Source organism: Syngnathoides biaculeatus, chromosome 20 (genome assembly GCF_019802595.1).
Source record: "Syngnathoides biaculeatus isolate LvHL_M chromosome 20, ASM1980259v1, whole genome shotgun sequence".
NCBI lineage: Eukaryota > Metazoa > Chordata > Actinopteri > Syngnathiformes > Syngnathidae > Syngnathoides > Syngnathoides biaculeatus.
Window position 1 is genome coordinate 8,345,538 of NC_084659.1, and position 16,969 is coordinate 8,362,506.

At 42.9% G+C, this 16,969-nt stretch overlaps 1 protein-coding gene across 2 annotated transcripts in view; it reads right to left on the reverse strand.

Annotated features, from left to right (window-relative positions):
* The window catches only part of plxna4 (plexin A4), a 117,232-nt gene extending 100,689 nt beyond the window's left edge, over positions 1-16,543 (reverse strand). Inside the window, exons 1-4 of one of the 2 annotated variants that reach the window (XM_061806458.1) lie at positions 16,409-16,543; positions 12,652-12,762; positions 12,433-12,516; positions 1,138-2,490 (exon numbers count right to left, since the gene is read on the reverse strand). In XM_061806458.1, coding sequence (XP_061662442.1) covers positions 1,138-2,382 — 1,245 coding nt within the window. In that variant the 5' untranslated portion in view covers positions 2,383-2,490; positions 12,433-12,516; positions 12,652-12,762; positions 16,409-16,543. Of the gene's footprint in view, positions 1-1,137; positions 2,491-2,607; positions 2,711-12,432; positions 12,517-12,651; positions 12,763-16,408 lie in introns of those variants that run through there. The other variant, XM_061806459.1, reaches the window with a different exon arrangement.
* Between the last annotated feature and the right edge of the window lie 426 nt (positions 16,544-16,969).

Sequence of the window (16,969 nt, forward strand, 5' to 3'; positions counted from 1 at the left end):
TTCCTCTTGTTCTAATTCATGCGGCGGCAGCGATGATAGCGTGGCGCGTGGTGAAATGGCATCATTCCACAGTGCTAACCCCAGCGTGGGCCCTCACTCACACACACACAAGTGCAACTTCCTCTTCCCGCTGACAACTCTGCTCTGCGGGCCTGATTTATCCTGCCCTCGAGCGGGCAGACGACAACGGACCAGCACGTGCGCCCCCGCCAAAGACGTTTCCACAGATTTACACCATGATTCCAGAAGCCGACACGGGAAAGGGTCAAATCCTGAGATAGTTGTCGGCTAGGGTCACGAGCGGAGTGAGTCTGAAATATGACCTTGAGCATAAAAGGTACATTTATTTACTGCTGCAGTTTTTGTGGGAATATTCTGTTGGTCGTCCCACTGAATAGAGCTGTGTAAAATAGCTATTTTTTCAGCAGTGCATGTTTTGTTATTCATCTTATAACAGTTACAGACAAATGCTTCATTTCTCTTTGTTTAAGAGTATGTCAACAAACTAGTATTTTGTCCTTTTCATAAAGCACAGACGTACACTTTCCCAGCAGTTACGTACTCTATTTAGTCAGAAGATTGTCTGAAATAATTTCGAGCATGTTCACTGTTGATACGTTTATCCAGTAGTGGTCCATTTAGCATTGCATGCTTGGAAAGCAAACAAATGGGAGATGACGGAAAGGTAATGTTCTCCTTCTTGACGTTGACTGCTTTTATGAGGCAAGAAGAACAAATAAAAAATAGTTTGGGCTTTTGAAAGGAGTCCAAACACTCAGCACTCAATTAAAGCCTGCTTTCTTTGCACGTGCGCGCCTGTGTGTGTGCGTGTGAGAGAGAGATGAACTGAATCACTGAATATGTAATTACAAGGGAATGAAATTATGGCCATTTGGCTGAGCATTGGGCTGCATTGTTTAAAAAGGTGCGTGGATAGTGAACATGACATCATAATGAGACGGAGCATGAACCCTCCCAAGGAAACGGTGCTCATCAAGTGCCCCCACTCCCCGCCAAACACAGAGTTTATCTCCGCTATAATGAGATGACACTGCATCAATGTCTTTGAGAAACACTTACCTGTGGCCGCCTCAAATAAACAATCAGTAAGCAACAATATGTCAAATTGGTACTCACCGCACTGCTGCAGGGGATATCTTTGACCTTGAGCCAGGCTAGGTCGAGCGTGCCCTCGCCCTTGTAGCACGACTGCAGCCTGTCCTTGATCCTCTCATTGATTTTGCGCAGGGAGAAGACACACAGTGCCGAGTCCAGGGACTCCTGCTGAGGACGTCTCTTCTGGCCCTTGGAGAAGACGGCAAACAGGACGTCGTCGTCCGGCGCGACGTCCAGTGAGCGTGCCAAGTTGGCGCCCGCTTTAGACAGGTAGGCCGCCTCCAGCAGTCGGTACTCCACATTGCCACTGACGCATCCGATAGGCACCTCCACGTACGAGTTGAAGGCGGTGTCTGCTTTACATAGGCGGACTATCTTCGAGGTGTAAACCTGTTCTCGCCCCGCGGAAGAGGACCCGGTGGTAGGGCCGCCCCCCATTTCTGGCTGCAACGTAAGGAAGTAGACAAAGCTTCCACTGGCAAAGCCATAAATGTAATAAATGTCAAAGTCTGGTATGACAGTGAAAGTGTCTGAGGGGATCTTAATCATTGAGGCCACAAACTCATCGTGGAAGACGTAGGCAAACATCCCATCCTCCTCAGAGTTCCTGGCCAACTTGCGACTGGAGATGGTGGGGAAGTACTCCGGCTTGCCGTCCACCGCAGTGGCGACAAACAGCATGTCCGGGGAGGCGTTGCCGTAGGAAACAATGACGCCAAACACGGACCCGCTCTCATTGACACCAGAGAGGTAGTGTTCCTTTTTATGGAAAGGCTCTCCAAGCTTGAAGAGGTCATCCAGGCGCAGGAGTTTGCAGATGCCCTGGTAGAGGCTGCCGCACGCCAGCAGGCGGTTTTCTCGGTAGTCCATCAGTAGCATCTTGTTGACATTGTTGGTGAGCGTGAGTGGCTCACTACAAGGCTGCACGATCCGCGGTGGGTAGCACTTGCGGTTGTCCTCGTCTGGGCCGGTTTCGTGAGAGACCTGCAACTCCAAGCCTGGTGACAGTTTATAGATGCGATTGACAGCTCCTAAGTAAATGTTGCCATTGCGATAGTCCACCGCCAAATGGTTGAATGTCCATTCAGGATTTTCTGCGCGAAACGACGCATACTCTTTCTCCTCGACAGATGCCGTGAGAACTTGGGAACCGGAGCCGTGAGACTGTGGCGCTCGTACGGCCATCTTTGACATTACGAGCGGCCCCAATGCTGAGAGGAAGTGGCATAGAAAAAAGCAGGTCCGTATCCTGGCATGGGACGTCATGGCTGTGGGGAAGCCGAGGGGGGCTGCAAGGAATGGGAAGGAGACAAAAGACCACTACTGACGGTCAATCAGGATCAAGGCTCTTCCGAGATGAAGGGCATTCTGCACCTAGAAGGGAACAAGAAAATGATGAGAAAAATTTTGCGAAAAGAATCAATGTATGGATCAAGCGAAAAACATAAGGAGTCGTCTCAAAGGAGGTTATCAACACGACTGTGCACGGACCTCTGTGTGCCACTTTCTCGCCTCCATGCACCTAATTGATTCTCCCCTCAGAGTAGCAATTTGCAACCTTTGGCGATTTCTCTGCTGTCTCCCAACAGGGCACATCACCTGCTGACTCTGCACACTGCGCAGCGTCTTCGCTTTGTCTTTTACAAACTAGCACAAAGGCAAACAATAATTAAGGAAGGAAAATGCTGGTGCTTGCAGAAATACGTTTTCCGATTTGTCATGTGGTCACTCCAAATGATGTTCTGCATGAAGCAACTCGGAATGAGATTAGAAGTTTAACCAAGGAAATGACAGCACATCCTGTAAACAAGGCTCTCCCTTGGTGGTGTCACTTGCTTGTTAGGTGTCCCTGGTGGGAAGTTGGCTATCGGTTTTGGGAAATCCTGGCAAGTATAATCAACCTGAGCAGCCTAGGTTTTGCGTTCTGGATAAAAAGCTGAGTAATTTTACCAAGCATTGCTTCGTAGAATTGGGTAGCAAGGTAATAGCATGGCTACTGGTGACTAGAGGGGACTTAGGCGCCACTCTACGTGTTAATCAGTTGCAGTTTCCGCACTTGAGCTTCAGTTACACACGCCACTCGTGTAACGTGCAATGAAGGTAATGTTGGCACTGTTGATGTTTTTTGCACGTCGACAAAGGACGTAAATGTCGAGTGACTTTCGCCAATCGAGGCCGCCGTGTTTCTCTCTAAATGAAGAGAAGCGCTGCACAATAATCCGAAGCAAGGAGCCGCACCGGTGCTGCCTCTCCTTTCCCAAGAGGCCACGGTCATAACAAAACGCTCCCTCCCTCCCAATCTCAAAGCATTTGCTATGAATAGAAGAGCAAACAAAGGGGGAGGAAGAAACGATTAAGGTGCGAGACGTCAGGAGAGGTGTCGTGGTTGCACTTTCACCTCATCGCAAGGTCAAGTGTAGATGTGATGTTTTTGTTTGGTTGTACACCCAACTCGAGCTAAGGAAATCGATTTCATACAAAAAGTGACATTTAGCACAAAACTGACTGATCTCGAAATTTAATTCTCGTCTGTGCCTCACAAAATAGATCGCTAGTAGTCATTTGCAGAAATCAAAGATCAACTCGCCCAAATTGGCCCCTTTCCAAGAGCATTTAAAAAATCTTTTATGGATCTGTCAGAAGCCCCTTTTAGCTTTAGCGATGATGATGTTGAATGGAGTATCGGGGCGAGATGTGACAATTTGGAAGCGACGGCGCTCAAATGCAAGAGCTTGACAATTTAATCTATTTCTGTTCAAAAACAAGCGCTTATGTGTCAAAAAATATGATGAAGACAGGCAAATGTAAAATCTTTCATAAACCGGTTTAAAACAACAACAACTGAAAGGGGTTAAGAGCACATGGGCGAGAAAGGAGAGTAATTACAAATGGAAACGGTTACGTGTAAAGAAAACCTGATTTTTGTATCATTGTCACAAGTAATCTGATGACAACCCTAATTAATATGACAAAACTCGACCAGTTTAAAGCAGCAGCAAAACGATAACTTGATCGTGTCGATGATACACGGCAACTCGTGATCACCTATTGCTGGAACAACCTGGACACAGCTTGTGTTGATTTGATGCTTGTTTTCCTTCTGAATGGATCTTGGAATGCCACCAAGGCCTGATTTCGTGACTAACTCCAACCTGGACTTCAAAATCAACTTCAGATGATGATTAATAGTCATCATGAACAATGAAATGAAGCTGCACCCTTGAAGTAATCCCACTAGCTACCCTTCCATCCACACGGAGAAATAAATAAAGATTGAGCGATCAGGCCTGACACATGGCTAAACTAATACACTGAACAGATGGCACACTTATTTCTCTCAGGAAGACAGTAGCAACAGAGGAGGAGAAGAGTAAGGGCGGCGAGGATGGAACCACAACGTCCTTGGGTGTTTCCATCGAGATGCGGATTAGCGGCGTGGATTACTGTCACCGGATACCCACGCTGGATCGGTGAGTGGGGAGGGTCTAATCCAACACAGATATCAACAAGATGAACAGAAATTCTAAAACGATGCTAGAATCTAAATGACAGCAAGGATGACCATTTGTTTACGTTTCCTTGACCAAGTGTGCCTATTTTTCCTTTGGCGAAGCCAGATATACATACGTGAACAGGTAGTTATCATCTGCCTCGTGCAATTGGCAAAAATCATCTTGGGTAAAGGGCAAATGGGACAGGAACAAAGTCTCCTTTCTTATCTATGCATTAAACTAAAGATTAGGATTCTAAACAACTTCGGCATCACACATTTCCTCGCCAACCATTTTCCAAACCCTCTGATTTCCATTCCTGGAATGTTTAAAGAAGGAAGTGCAGGCAGACAGGCAACGATCCAACGGCGGACCCCTCTGGATTTTAGACGACATCTGCCCATCTTCTCACCATCTGCGCAATATTTTGCCCCTCCTTCACTTATTAGCACCCATTCAGGAATGGACTACTTACACGAACTCCACCGTGATGACCGTTCAAGATATTGTTGAATCCTGAAAAAATAATGTTTTCCAAAAACCACTGTTTCATAATTCTCTGTATCTAATCATCTTTTCCATGTTAAGATAGCCTCTCCGTCATCCATCCAAGTGCCACACACTTGCTTCCAATCAGCAAGACACAACTAGTCTGCTGAAATTAAACCGACCAAAGCCAAGAATTACTCTCAAATGTTTAAAAGGCCACACTGCTTTTTTCCCCTCTATTCTTTCTATTCCAGGAGCTAATTCAAAGCCTTAAGCAGCCGTTCCTCCCTTTTTCACTTGTCTAATTCCCAGACGCCACATGCTAGCGGGCGGACGAGGGGGATGCGAGGGATGCGGACCTGAGCAGACAAATCAGCTCTGGACTCCATCAGCTGCAGACTGGCATCATCTCCAGTCCCGACACGTCTTCCCTGTGTTCCTCCATCTAGACACTCGTCCACAGTCGCGCTCTCTCTCTCTTGCTTCCAGCTCCCCACAAATGCACCCACACTGAAAATCTGTTTTGAATTTTGTCGCCAATAAAGACTTGGGGTTTACTTCCCACTCATCACACACTAGCCACAATAAAAGACACAGGCCTGAAGTAATAATATCCAAAAGTATGCAAATCCCTTTTGTACAAAAAACATACTGTTATATAAATACCTTCCTTCAAAAATGTGTAGCTGTTATCACAATTTCAATTGTAGAATGACAAGCAAAAAAAAAAAAAAAAAAGTCATTAGGAACAATGTATGACATTTCTACTATTAATACAACTAATAGAGTGTCCTGTGAGTGCATTACTAGTATAAATGAAGACCAAAATTACCGACACAATCAAAATGGGAGAGGATTTTATTTTTGGGCGGCGGGCTAAAAATGAGTCCCTGTGTAAATAATAAGAGTAATCACGGCTGGCTGCGAGCAGGGCCATGCCCAAGACCATGCGTGAGAAACCCCGAAACAGTTTAATGGAACGTGGCCAGACGATTATTGGCGTGGTGAATCACGGCTTTTGAAAGTGGCCTGCCACGACACGCCGCTGCGTCCAATAGGACAGCGCGCAGAAGTGCTGACACACACTTAGGAAGCCTGAGGAAAAGTGTGCGCGGAATCGGATCGCTGTGCTCCATGTTGAGGCATGTTTGGATAGAACGCAGAAGTGAGCTCCCATCCGAATTTGAAGGTAATTTCAGCAGCTACTTCTCTACACTTAACAATTACTTCTATGTGCTTGAATTTGATTAAATCACATGCAAGTCCTGACTTCAAGATTTTGGCCTGTTTTTCTGCCACTTCACCTCTATATCCCTCTCCCTCTCCCTACTCTTCTGCTCAGAGATAGGGCTCGGTGCCAATGAGCAAAGTCAGCACATTGCTGTACGGAACTACTGTATGTCATAAAACTTGATGTTCAACATTTCAATTGAGATGTGAACAATTCTAAATGTCCCTGAACTCACTTTAAGCAGAGGTGAACTGCAACAACAACAACAGCACTTTCTTCCTTTTTGTCAGTCTCCCTTTGCTAGTGACCTATCTGACTCCTAATCTATGCTCCCGAAGAGACTTGACCTCCAGGATTAACCGCTTAGCCACAAAACACTTGATAATTTACAAGGCTTTGTGCTGGTGATTAGACTGAAACATTTAATTCGTCCACCCGCCCACCACACCCAAATGTGACTTTAGCCAGAGAGTCTGCTGCCAACTATTGGACAAAAACATGATTCCAGTCAATCTTATTCACGCACATCTGGACGGCAGGCAGCGTCCGGATTAGGGCCTCCATTCTCATAATCCGGGGGCGATATAAGAAAGAGTCTTAAAGATGTACATCTGGATGCAAGGAAGAGTTGTTTTGTTGCTCACCCATATTTAACTGACCCAAATGTGGCCTACTATCACACTCAAATACATTTATTTCCGCTTCAGGATGTCCCAATGGAGGCGGCGTATCTACAGACCACCTGCACTGATTTGCAAACGTGGAAAAATATCAGTGCATCTGAGTCAAGACGTGTCAAAAGGATCTTCAAAGTCCTTCGGTATGTTAACCACGATCACGTTTTGTTTCACATAGCCCCGAATGTGTATCACATTTGGCAGACGAAGTCAGTGAAGGCAACATGAGATCTTAGTCCAGTGATTCTCGAAGTGTAGTACTAGTACGACAAAAAGAATCACTGAACTTTGCATAATGTTACAGTGGCTTATTTATGTTTTTCATCGAGGATTATATGTTTGCTCATTACAATTCAGTTATAAATTAGCCCGTCTGTGGTTTTTTTGCATTGTTTGTTAGCATTACACTAAACTGTACGAAGCAAGGCTACGTCCGTTTAACGTTTAGTTTGACTGTGAACTTAATAAATAAATGTCCGCCTTTTTATTGAAGAACTTCTGCAATAGCCTGCTTGTTGTCAAGTGAGTTGAGTTCATTGCATTATCTCAATTTTGCTCTCAAGTCAAAGCAAAACGTAAAAAAAAAAAAAAAAAAAAAAACATCCTGAACGACAGCTCTTGTCACAAGGCAACATTACAATTCATTTTGTCAACATTATTAATGCTATTATTTTAAAATATATATTTAGAGGGACATGTAGGAATTAACAGGTGGGTTTTCCCTAAGAATCATTTCGGTAGCATGAAGAGCAGAAGTTAAGTCTGACGCGTGGTTGTTTTTAATTCATACTGCATCTTGTCAGGACTGGATTATCCTCCACTCCAAAATATATGGAGCTATATTTCTGGTTGTGTTTACAAGCCTGTGGGTTTCAAATAAACAGTAGGGCAGGAAAGCGACAGTTAAGCGTGATTTGTAAAGGGCCCCATGTTAATTGCAAGGACTTATTAGTAAGAGTTTTGATTGATACATTTCCTCTAAAGTGGTTTCCCAGCGCTGGGAGGCGTTTCAAGTGAGTGGAAGCAGGTTTACACTCCATTACTGGGCCTTTTGCCTCGCCTTCCCGCTTGTTTGTCTCCCTTCAGATGTTCTCGCCGCGTGTGCAACCGCAGCCCTCAAAAGCCCGTGGCATAAACACATCAGACAAGCTTTCTCCGAGCCAGCCTGCCCGCCCGCCAGCCTGTCGTCCTTCGCAGCTCAGACCGAGAGGATGCAAATTGTTCTCCTTCGCCTTCGCCGCCCGCTACTCTCGTTGCTTCACACGCGGTCACGGCCCGTGTTTCTAGGCCCTGATTTTCCACTGAGCTCTACCCCCTCGTTGCTGCTTTTGCCCCGCAGAGACGAGGCGATGCTCTTACAAACATATAGTCAGCAAGCACGCCTGCCAGATTTGCCGTCGGGGCCCCCGGAACGACAAGAGCAAAGCTCCGCTGGATGAACTAGCGGCGTGACAATGCAAAACAGATGGACACAAAGGAAGGGGAGGAAAAGGCTGAAAAGCTCATTCAGGAGTTGAGAGTTACATATCTGCCAGTTGGGGGGGGGGGGGAGGAGGAGGAAAGTCATTTCAATGCGTGACGTAATACTAAAGGTCACGCATTACTGCATTACAGGGGCACTATACTGAAAAAAAAAACCATTTAACTTACAGTAACTTACAGTGGCTAAAAGTGACAATTTAGTGTCATTTTAGGATGAGATCACATGACTCATTTCACATTATTTTCACTTCCCTGTGAACTGAAAAGAAAAATGCTGCAAAAACATGTTTTGAATGAGTATAAGGGCCACTATGCAAAGAAAAAACAAGATACTACAAGACTGGTCAGAATGCTACGAGAATGAAATGTAATGAGTGGAAATAGCAAGAAAAAAGTGATATTAAAAGAATAAAACTATAATATTTTGAGGGGGAAAAAGATACATTTGGTAATAGTCAAAATATTAAAATTGCACTAAAAAATTTGTAACACTATGACTTTTTTTCTTGAAAATTTGGGAGCTTCTTGTCAAATTAAAACTTATTTTTATAAAATTTAATTTTATGCTAGTTTCCACTGGAAAAGTGGTTTAGGTACTTTCTCTCATAAGTGTACAAATTTTAACTACTTTTTTGTGTTTATTTACAACTATTTAATTTCTTCTAGTAATCTTACAGATTTGTTCTGGGTTTTTTTTTGTAAAATTCCAACATTTAAACGATGACGACTAATAAGTTATATGGAAAAGTTGCACTTTGTCGCACTCATCATTTATCATTTGTGCATTTCCATTGCTGCCATCCAACATTAACGCGTCCACTCATCATTTCTCTTTAGCCGGCCAAGGACAATTTCCGAGAAGTTTGGAGTTGGCAAAGCAGGTTGCCATGGGGACACGTAAAGAATGTTGTGTGTCACAAATCGAGGCTGAGTAAATTACCCTCTACATACACTAAAAATGTGACTCACACTCACCACTAATATATATAAATGTATGAGTCTGCCGCTGCTGCTGCTGTCACGTGTGAGTAAACAAGCGGCCTTAAGAGTAATTCAACATTTAAAATGTAGAAAAATACTTTAGGGCGCATCAGCACAGCAATCAAACCGAGGCAGTCTGGGCCAAGAGAGAACGAGCAATGAAAACATATCATTCCGGGAAAGCTACAAACTTCTCCCCGGCACTTGGCGGGGGAGTGCTGGGGCTGGCTTGGAGTCAATATATGCATTCACACACATTTCCAAATCCTGTCAACAAAAGCATGAGGAAAAAAATCAAGAAATTATCGAAAGAGAAGAAGGGATATGTCACCGTGAAAACATGCAAACCCCAGGGTAAACCTCGTTTAATATCTCATGTAACAACCCCAAAACATAATGCCGCTGTGCTGTCATACATTCTGGGCTGAGTGGGGAGCACAAATTATCAGCCCAAAGACAATAACTACATGTACAGTATATTAGCCCTTTTTGACCATGCTGTAATCTCAATTATAGTTTGATGAACATAACGACCTACTTGACCTCTGATCTTTATCAACCTCCTGATGAAAAAAATGGTTATAAACGCTCGCTGCCATCTGCCTGATTCACATCTGTCATATCTTTCCTGCCTCATTGGTCACGTAAAGTAATCTTTTTCTTTTTTCAAGAGTTTCTCTTTAGAGTGAGGTGCTATCACATGAGAAGGAAGACGTGTGTACAAAGCATTGATCTCCACAACTGTTCGGGGAGCCTCAGGGATCAATATGAAGTCCCGACACATTAGCATATGCTGAAGCTGAAAGTCTTACTTGTGAGCAATTGAGATGCTTGTTCTTGGAATGAAGTGGCAACTGCAAACATGATGCAGTGCACATGAAGGTAACAGACAAGAGAATAATGGTGCTTTAAAATGATTTGGCTGCAAGCCAAACCATTTAAAGCACAGCAAAGTTAATTAAAAAAAATAATTAATTAGATTTTTGTAAATAGTCAAATTAAATATTTCATTTTATTTTCCTTGTTTTATTTTTCATTTTTATTATTAATTTATCCCATTTTTGCTCATCATTAAAAAATTTTTTAGGATTTTCCTTTCCCGTTGCTGTCAAAATAAAATGCTCAATATTTATTTCTTCAGTGGTTTTTGAACAAAAAAAATAAAATCCTTATAGTGTTTATCCTCATGAAAACTTGTGCCAAAGCAACAGGTGGTACTCCAAACCTTAGGGCTGGCCAAGAAGAAACTGAAAAAAAGTCATGTCTGAAAAAGGCACAGCAAAGAAAAATTATTTTTTCAAACCTTAAATGTGTGAGTCAGAGCCACCGAAAAAAAAAACAGCCCTATTCATGTCCGCCGCACCGTCTCATCATTCACCACCGGCGTGTTCATCTCAGCCTCCTCGCGCGCGCACGCTTCATTCACGCACACGCTCGGGCGCGCTTCCACCGAGCCTTCCCAGCTCCACCAAACGTCATCCGGCAAGGTTGCCGGCCAAGATTAAGCATCGGTGAGGCTCAGTATTGACAAGGCCGCGCTCCCTTGTCACCGTACGACCGCGGATGACGGACGGGAGGAGGTCATATGTCAAAGTGACTTGCCTACAAAGGCTAGTGGGCGGCCCGGGACCAGATAGGATTATCAAACTCCTCCTCGGGGACTAAAATGTTTACCCTTCTTCCCTCACCGGGGACCATAAAGCGCACTAATGGGTCATCCCTGTGGACATAAAAAACACAAAAAACAACGCACGGCCAAATGAAAATAGCATCCTTATATTTTATGTGTGGATGAAAATCATTGTCAATCAAACCTGATTGGTGTACAGTATGTAATGATAACCATTAAGTGGTTATCTCCTTATATGGCTGTATAACATTTTTCTTGCACTGAATTAATGTCGCTTGTAACCTCTAGCGATTCTCCAAATGTGCTAATAGCACCCCTAGTGGTACATAAAAGAATCATTGCTCAAGTCTAGTTCTGTTGTATTTACCTTTTTAGTACAGTGTTCCTGTATTCAGGTTGGGTTTTACCGTTCAAATTTTGAAAAATATTGGTGCCTTGCAATAATACAAATTTTAAAAGTTGATCATGATGATGGTATTTAGAGCGCTCAGTATTTATATATTATTATTATCCTCCGTATAAAATTTTTTGCGGACAGCTGATCTACGGTAAACAATTCCATGTCGTGTTATGCACATGAATGTTTTACAGCTGCATTAGAGTCAGATCAATCCCTCTAGGGCTCCCCCCGAGATCTGCGGCAACCCCTCCGGCCATACTTTGAAAACACACAGACTTACACTAAACAACTGCTTAGACAACAGTAAAAAAAAAAAAAAAAAAAAAAAAAACCACACACACACATATATATATATATATATATATATATATATATAATTTTAAAATGTGCTTTTTACATGAGGACGGTGAGAAGAAACCCAATTAAATGACATTTTGGGATGCCCTATCACTTAATGACTTACAACAAACCTGAAAACTTAACTTAGACTTAAACTATGCCAAACAGAAATACAAAAAAAAAAAGTTTTGTAGTACTACACTTTGCGATTGGCTATCAGATGATGACGGGAATCACAGCATACATGAATGCTTGTTGAATTTAGCCTGCCAGGCAACGCTTTAGTTCAAATTCCCAGCACAATGTCTTTTGAATTGAGCATGTGTGAGCTTGACATTTCAAGTTGAGCGCCTCCCAGGCAACTTTGCATGATTAATCACCTTATTAAAAGCAGAAAGTGTGCGCAACCAGCTGCTTGACTGCCAACACAAGAGAGAATAATTCATATGAAAGCATAGGTTTGTTTAGGAAAGCTTCCTGAGACTATAAAATATGCATCACATGCTTTAAAAAAAAAAATCACTAGATCCAAAAAGTGTAGTGAAGCAGGTGCACCCCTCCATCCCATAATGCCCGAGACAGGTCTGCCAGCTTACCTGTACTCTCTGCAGATGTCAATTCGCAGCCGCACTGCGGATGCAAGAGAGGCACGTCCAAAAAAAAAAGCAATCTCCTTCTTCCTATCTCCCACAAGACACACAAAAAAAGAGAGAATCTTCTATTAAATCCTTAGAGGAGGCGAGTCCACTTAAAATCCACACAAACACCCGCACCTAGAAACACACGCACACAAAAAACACAAGCCTTCCACGGACCTCCAAGCAGGAGCAGCATCGCCCGGTCAGCCGGAGCTTAAGACGCCGCTCTGCGCGCACTCGCAGCCGGCCGCCGCACCTGCCATGCCCCGCTGAGGAAGCTCTTCTCGGCTGCAGGGGAGGAAGAGGAGGAGAAGGAGGAGGAGGAGGAGGTTAGTGTGCACGGAGAGTTTGGGATGCGACTCGGTGCGCCGCTCCTGCTCAAGTGACACTGAGGGGTTGCTTGCAGCAGAGTGGGAGAGTGAGGAAGAGGAGGAGTGAGGACGAGGAAGAAGGGAGGAGGAGGAGGAGGAAGAGGGATGCCTCGGAGTTGGCCGCTTTTGCCCTTCACACTTAAAGAGGACGACGACGCATGCACAAGTAACCCAAACAAAATAATAAATCGCCTTTGCACGCGTGAGTGTCGGCATCTTTTTTGGATATGAATTCATTTTAGTTTACTTTAGTTTAGACAATCGTTTCGACGTGGGGAGATGATGATCATACATTTACGTACAAAGACAGCATCGTCGTTTCAGGGGGCGATTAAAATCGGCATTATTTTGGTGTGTTGCTCTTTGATGAGATTTCAGTGCTTCAAGGGTGGGTAGAATTAGTGCAATTAGTATTCATGCAGGCTCATTATGTAATCTGCTTTCAAATATGCGGAGGTGGAGGGGTAAAAGCACCTTTAAATTGGTATAAATGTGATTATAATCTCTTTTTGGGGGTCTGCACCATCCTCCCTCCTTTGCAATTCCCTTCTGCCTGCAAAAACCTCTCGAGGACTCCTCGCTGTTGAAACTCTGCATGAGAGCGCCACCTAAAGGTCGAAGGCGCAGCGTCGGCAGCTCAGCAGCATTGCATGTGCTCACAATGAATGGCCCAACCATTTATTGTGTTGAAGTGCCTAGGTGCAGTATTATTTCTATATTTTTAAAATACTAGCCTCTGATTTATTTTGTCTGTTTTTTTTAGTTTTTGGGTGTTTATTTTGTTACTTTTTTTTAGTATTTGTTTATTTTTAGAAGATATTTTTGGTTGTTTATATTTGACGTATTTATTTTTAACATTGTATTTTGGAATGTTGCTGTGTACCAATTTATTGGTAATTTGTTTTATTTTACATATTTGTACGTTATGAATTATTTATATTGATTTGGTTCCAAATTCTGTAGGTTTTATTTGTATTTATTAATTAGATTTATTTATTTAAGTATTATTATTTATTTAATTATGTTTATATTCATGTTATTTGTATTTTCTTAATTTGAATATATTATTCTTCCATTTGTAATATTATTTAAAAATGCATTTTTTTAAAATTCACAACTTTTTTCATACCACTGTGGTATCAGATGTCTTTGGAATACACGGGACGATATTAGATAAACAATAACCGATATTTAATGGACGTTAAAGGTCAGTGTCACCTCTAAAGAAGACAGAACCTGAAATCAATGCATACAATAAATCACAATTGTTTTGAGGGTCGCTCCCATTTCTGCCCAAATCTTCTTGACAGCGCATTGATTTAAAGAGCCGCGTAATATTTGCGTGGTGGTCTCCTTTGAGGGCATCTCAGCACTCATTTGAAGGCCATAAATGCATCGATATGGACAAAGCCATTAGCTTGGAGCGGGCGAAATCAACAGTCTTGCAGATCTTCATATCAGATAGCTCAGCAAATCAATAACGTCGCCATCCTCTGTGACAGTGGAGGTGTCGGGATCACGTGACCCTACGAAATTAATGTTTGTGTGCGGCAAACAGCAAACCATAAAAGATAAACAACGAGGAGACCCGAGAGGTTTGTTCTCAGATCTGATTAAATTATCGTAGATCAAAGTACTGTACATATCAATTACATGAAAAAAAAGAGATCGCCGCACTTTCTACTAAATCAACGTGTTAACTTGAAAAACTATTGCGTGCTCATGAGAGCACCTAAATGAAAAGTAAATGGAAATTTGATGGAAATCCCACTATTTGCATTTATTTTCCCAATATGTCACAAGGACGCAAAAAGACAAAACCTACAAAATAATTCATATGTTGTACTAAATATTTGCATTTAGCATTGATGAAATCCTATAAAATTATAGTCATGTTGTCAGTGCAATTAAAAAAGAGCAAAAAGGAACAATTACGCTCAGTTTTCGACTACATATGTGCATAAACTTTTTAAAACAACCTACTTAAATATTATGAGGTTTTAGCGGTACAAAAAAAAAAATAACAAATAAGGAGAATATTTGCATGAACTTTGGACAAAATTGTGAGCATGTCAGTGCATAAAAAAAAAAAAAAAACTCAGCAAAAAGTCGCCAAGTGTCTTGCAAATGAGAATTCTGAATGACATCGATGAAGCCACTGCCTCTAATTGAGTCGAGTGGGTTTGGGGGTGGGGGTCCGGGGCGGGCGTTCTGTAGCCAGCTGGCATGGCGTTGTCTCAGCAGTTTGACCACCGTTGCCCCAAGTGCATGGGGGTCCCTATTTGAACGAAGCCACCGAAGCCCTTTAAGCACAGCTGTATGCCTCATCTAAACACTGAACACCCCCCCCGCACACACACGCACACACACACACAAACACCTCCCAATGGAGGTACACCCCTCCCAGGGGTCTTTATGAGAGCCCCTTTTGCAGCCGTCAAACACAAAGACAGATGTCCATCGCACATCTGTTACAGTAGCCCTCCTGTCCCCTCGACAATTGTGTACAAAATCCTACAAAAAAGATGAAGTGCTGTAAAATGTTTATCAAAACCCCATATCGACTTTGGGGGAATACCAATAGGGGAGGATTAAAAAGTATTTTAGATATAATCCAATTGAATTCTTGGGAGGACCTTGGAGCTAAGGGGATTTTTCATTAAAAAACAGAAATTAACACATTTCCAACATACACAAGTCACATTTTGCATTAACTATAGAGGATAAGTGGACCTAGTTTGGTTTTTTTTTTGTAAGAGGTTGTAAGATGATTTTTTTAATGTAATAGAAACACAAAATTCATAATTGATTTGAACCCAAAGTGCATGCCTGTGCCTATTTCAGTAAAATTATCCTCGGCAAAATCCTACTAAATTCTCTAGCCTGCTGCCAGAACTCTACACTGTAGAGTAAAAGGACCTGAATATGTAATTTAAGACTAAAATCTTTTGTAAAAATATCTAACTCAAGGGCATTTTTCACTGAAAATATGTAAATTATTAATGTATTAAATACATTTGTAAGAAATCTCAATAGATTCCCACTCAGTTCATGGAAATAGAAAGCTATTTTTGTTTTAAATTCACCTGAAAAAGTAATTGCTGAAATGAAGAGCCATTACTAGTCATGACAATCAATCACTTTTCGTATGAAATCCGACAAAATTGCTGCAAAAATATGCAGCCCGGTTGCCATCTATAAAGTGCGTGGGGACATTTACGAGCAGTCAATGGTGACGCGCGGTGCCCATTTTAATAGAAATTTTTTTCCACTGGTCTTCCCCACTTTGAAAAGCAACGACGACGGCGGCGACGACGACGACGACGAGGCGGTATGCGATAGCTCATTTCTCTCGCCGTGAGTGACACTCCCAAATTCCATTGATTTGGATAGCAAATAGCTTTTCAATGCGCAGTCAGATGGTAAACGGTATTGACGCTGACATTTGTGTTTATATATCAGCGAGGCTCCGATGGACGTTAATTAGTTAGTTTGCATATTGATGACTTGATTTCTTATTTTTTTTGGGGGGGGGGGCAGTGAGTGCGTGGGTGTTTGTTTACCCATCCATGGATCATCTCTGTCAGCTTCCCTATCAGGCCAGCAGCTCCCCGCCTGCCCGTCCATGTGTGCGTGTGCCAGGTGAGGTCCGCCCGCCGAGTCTCCGGAGATCCGTTCCAAGCCATGCCCCTAAAGAGTTTGAACCCCATGGGCGCCACAGATGGTCCGCGGGTCTGGGGACAGGGGGGCACAAATTAGAAACGCCAAGAGAGAGAAACAAACTGGAATGACAGAGCACAGACCTGTGCTAACGATGTGCCAAGCGCTACTGTACTTCGCCAGTCCTGGAGGTGGCGATGCCGCTCGGTACGAGGTGGGTTCAAACCAGGGCTCCAACTATGAATTGAAGAAAACTCATTTTTATTACATATAGGGCATGAGCAAAACTTTGCAGGGATCCTTCGCTGATACCCACGTCACTCACCGTACAGAACATTGACACTGTCACAGATACAACAGTAGAACGTAAGGATGGCGACTCCAAGTGGACAAAACTAATACATACACCTCACGTGCACACTACTGCATGTATGCAAAATCTAATTTTATCCAATGAATGGGTT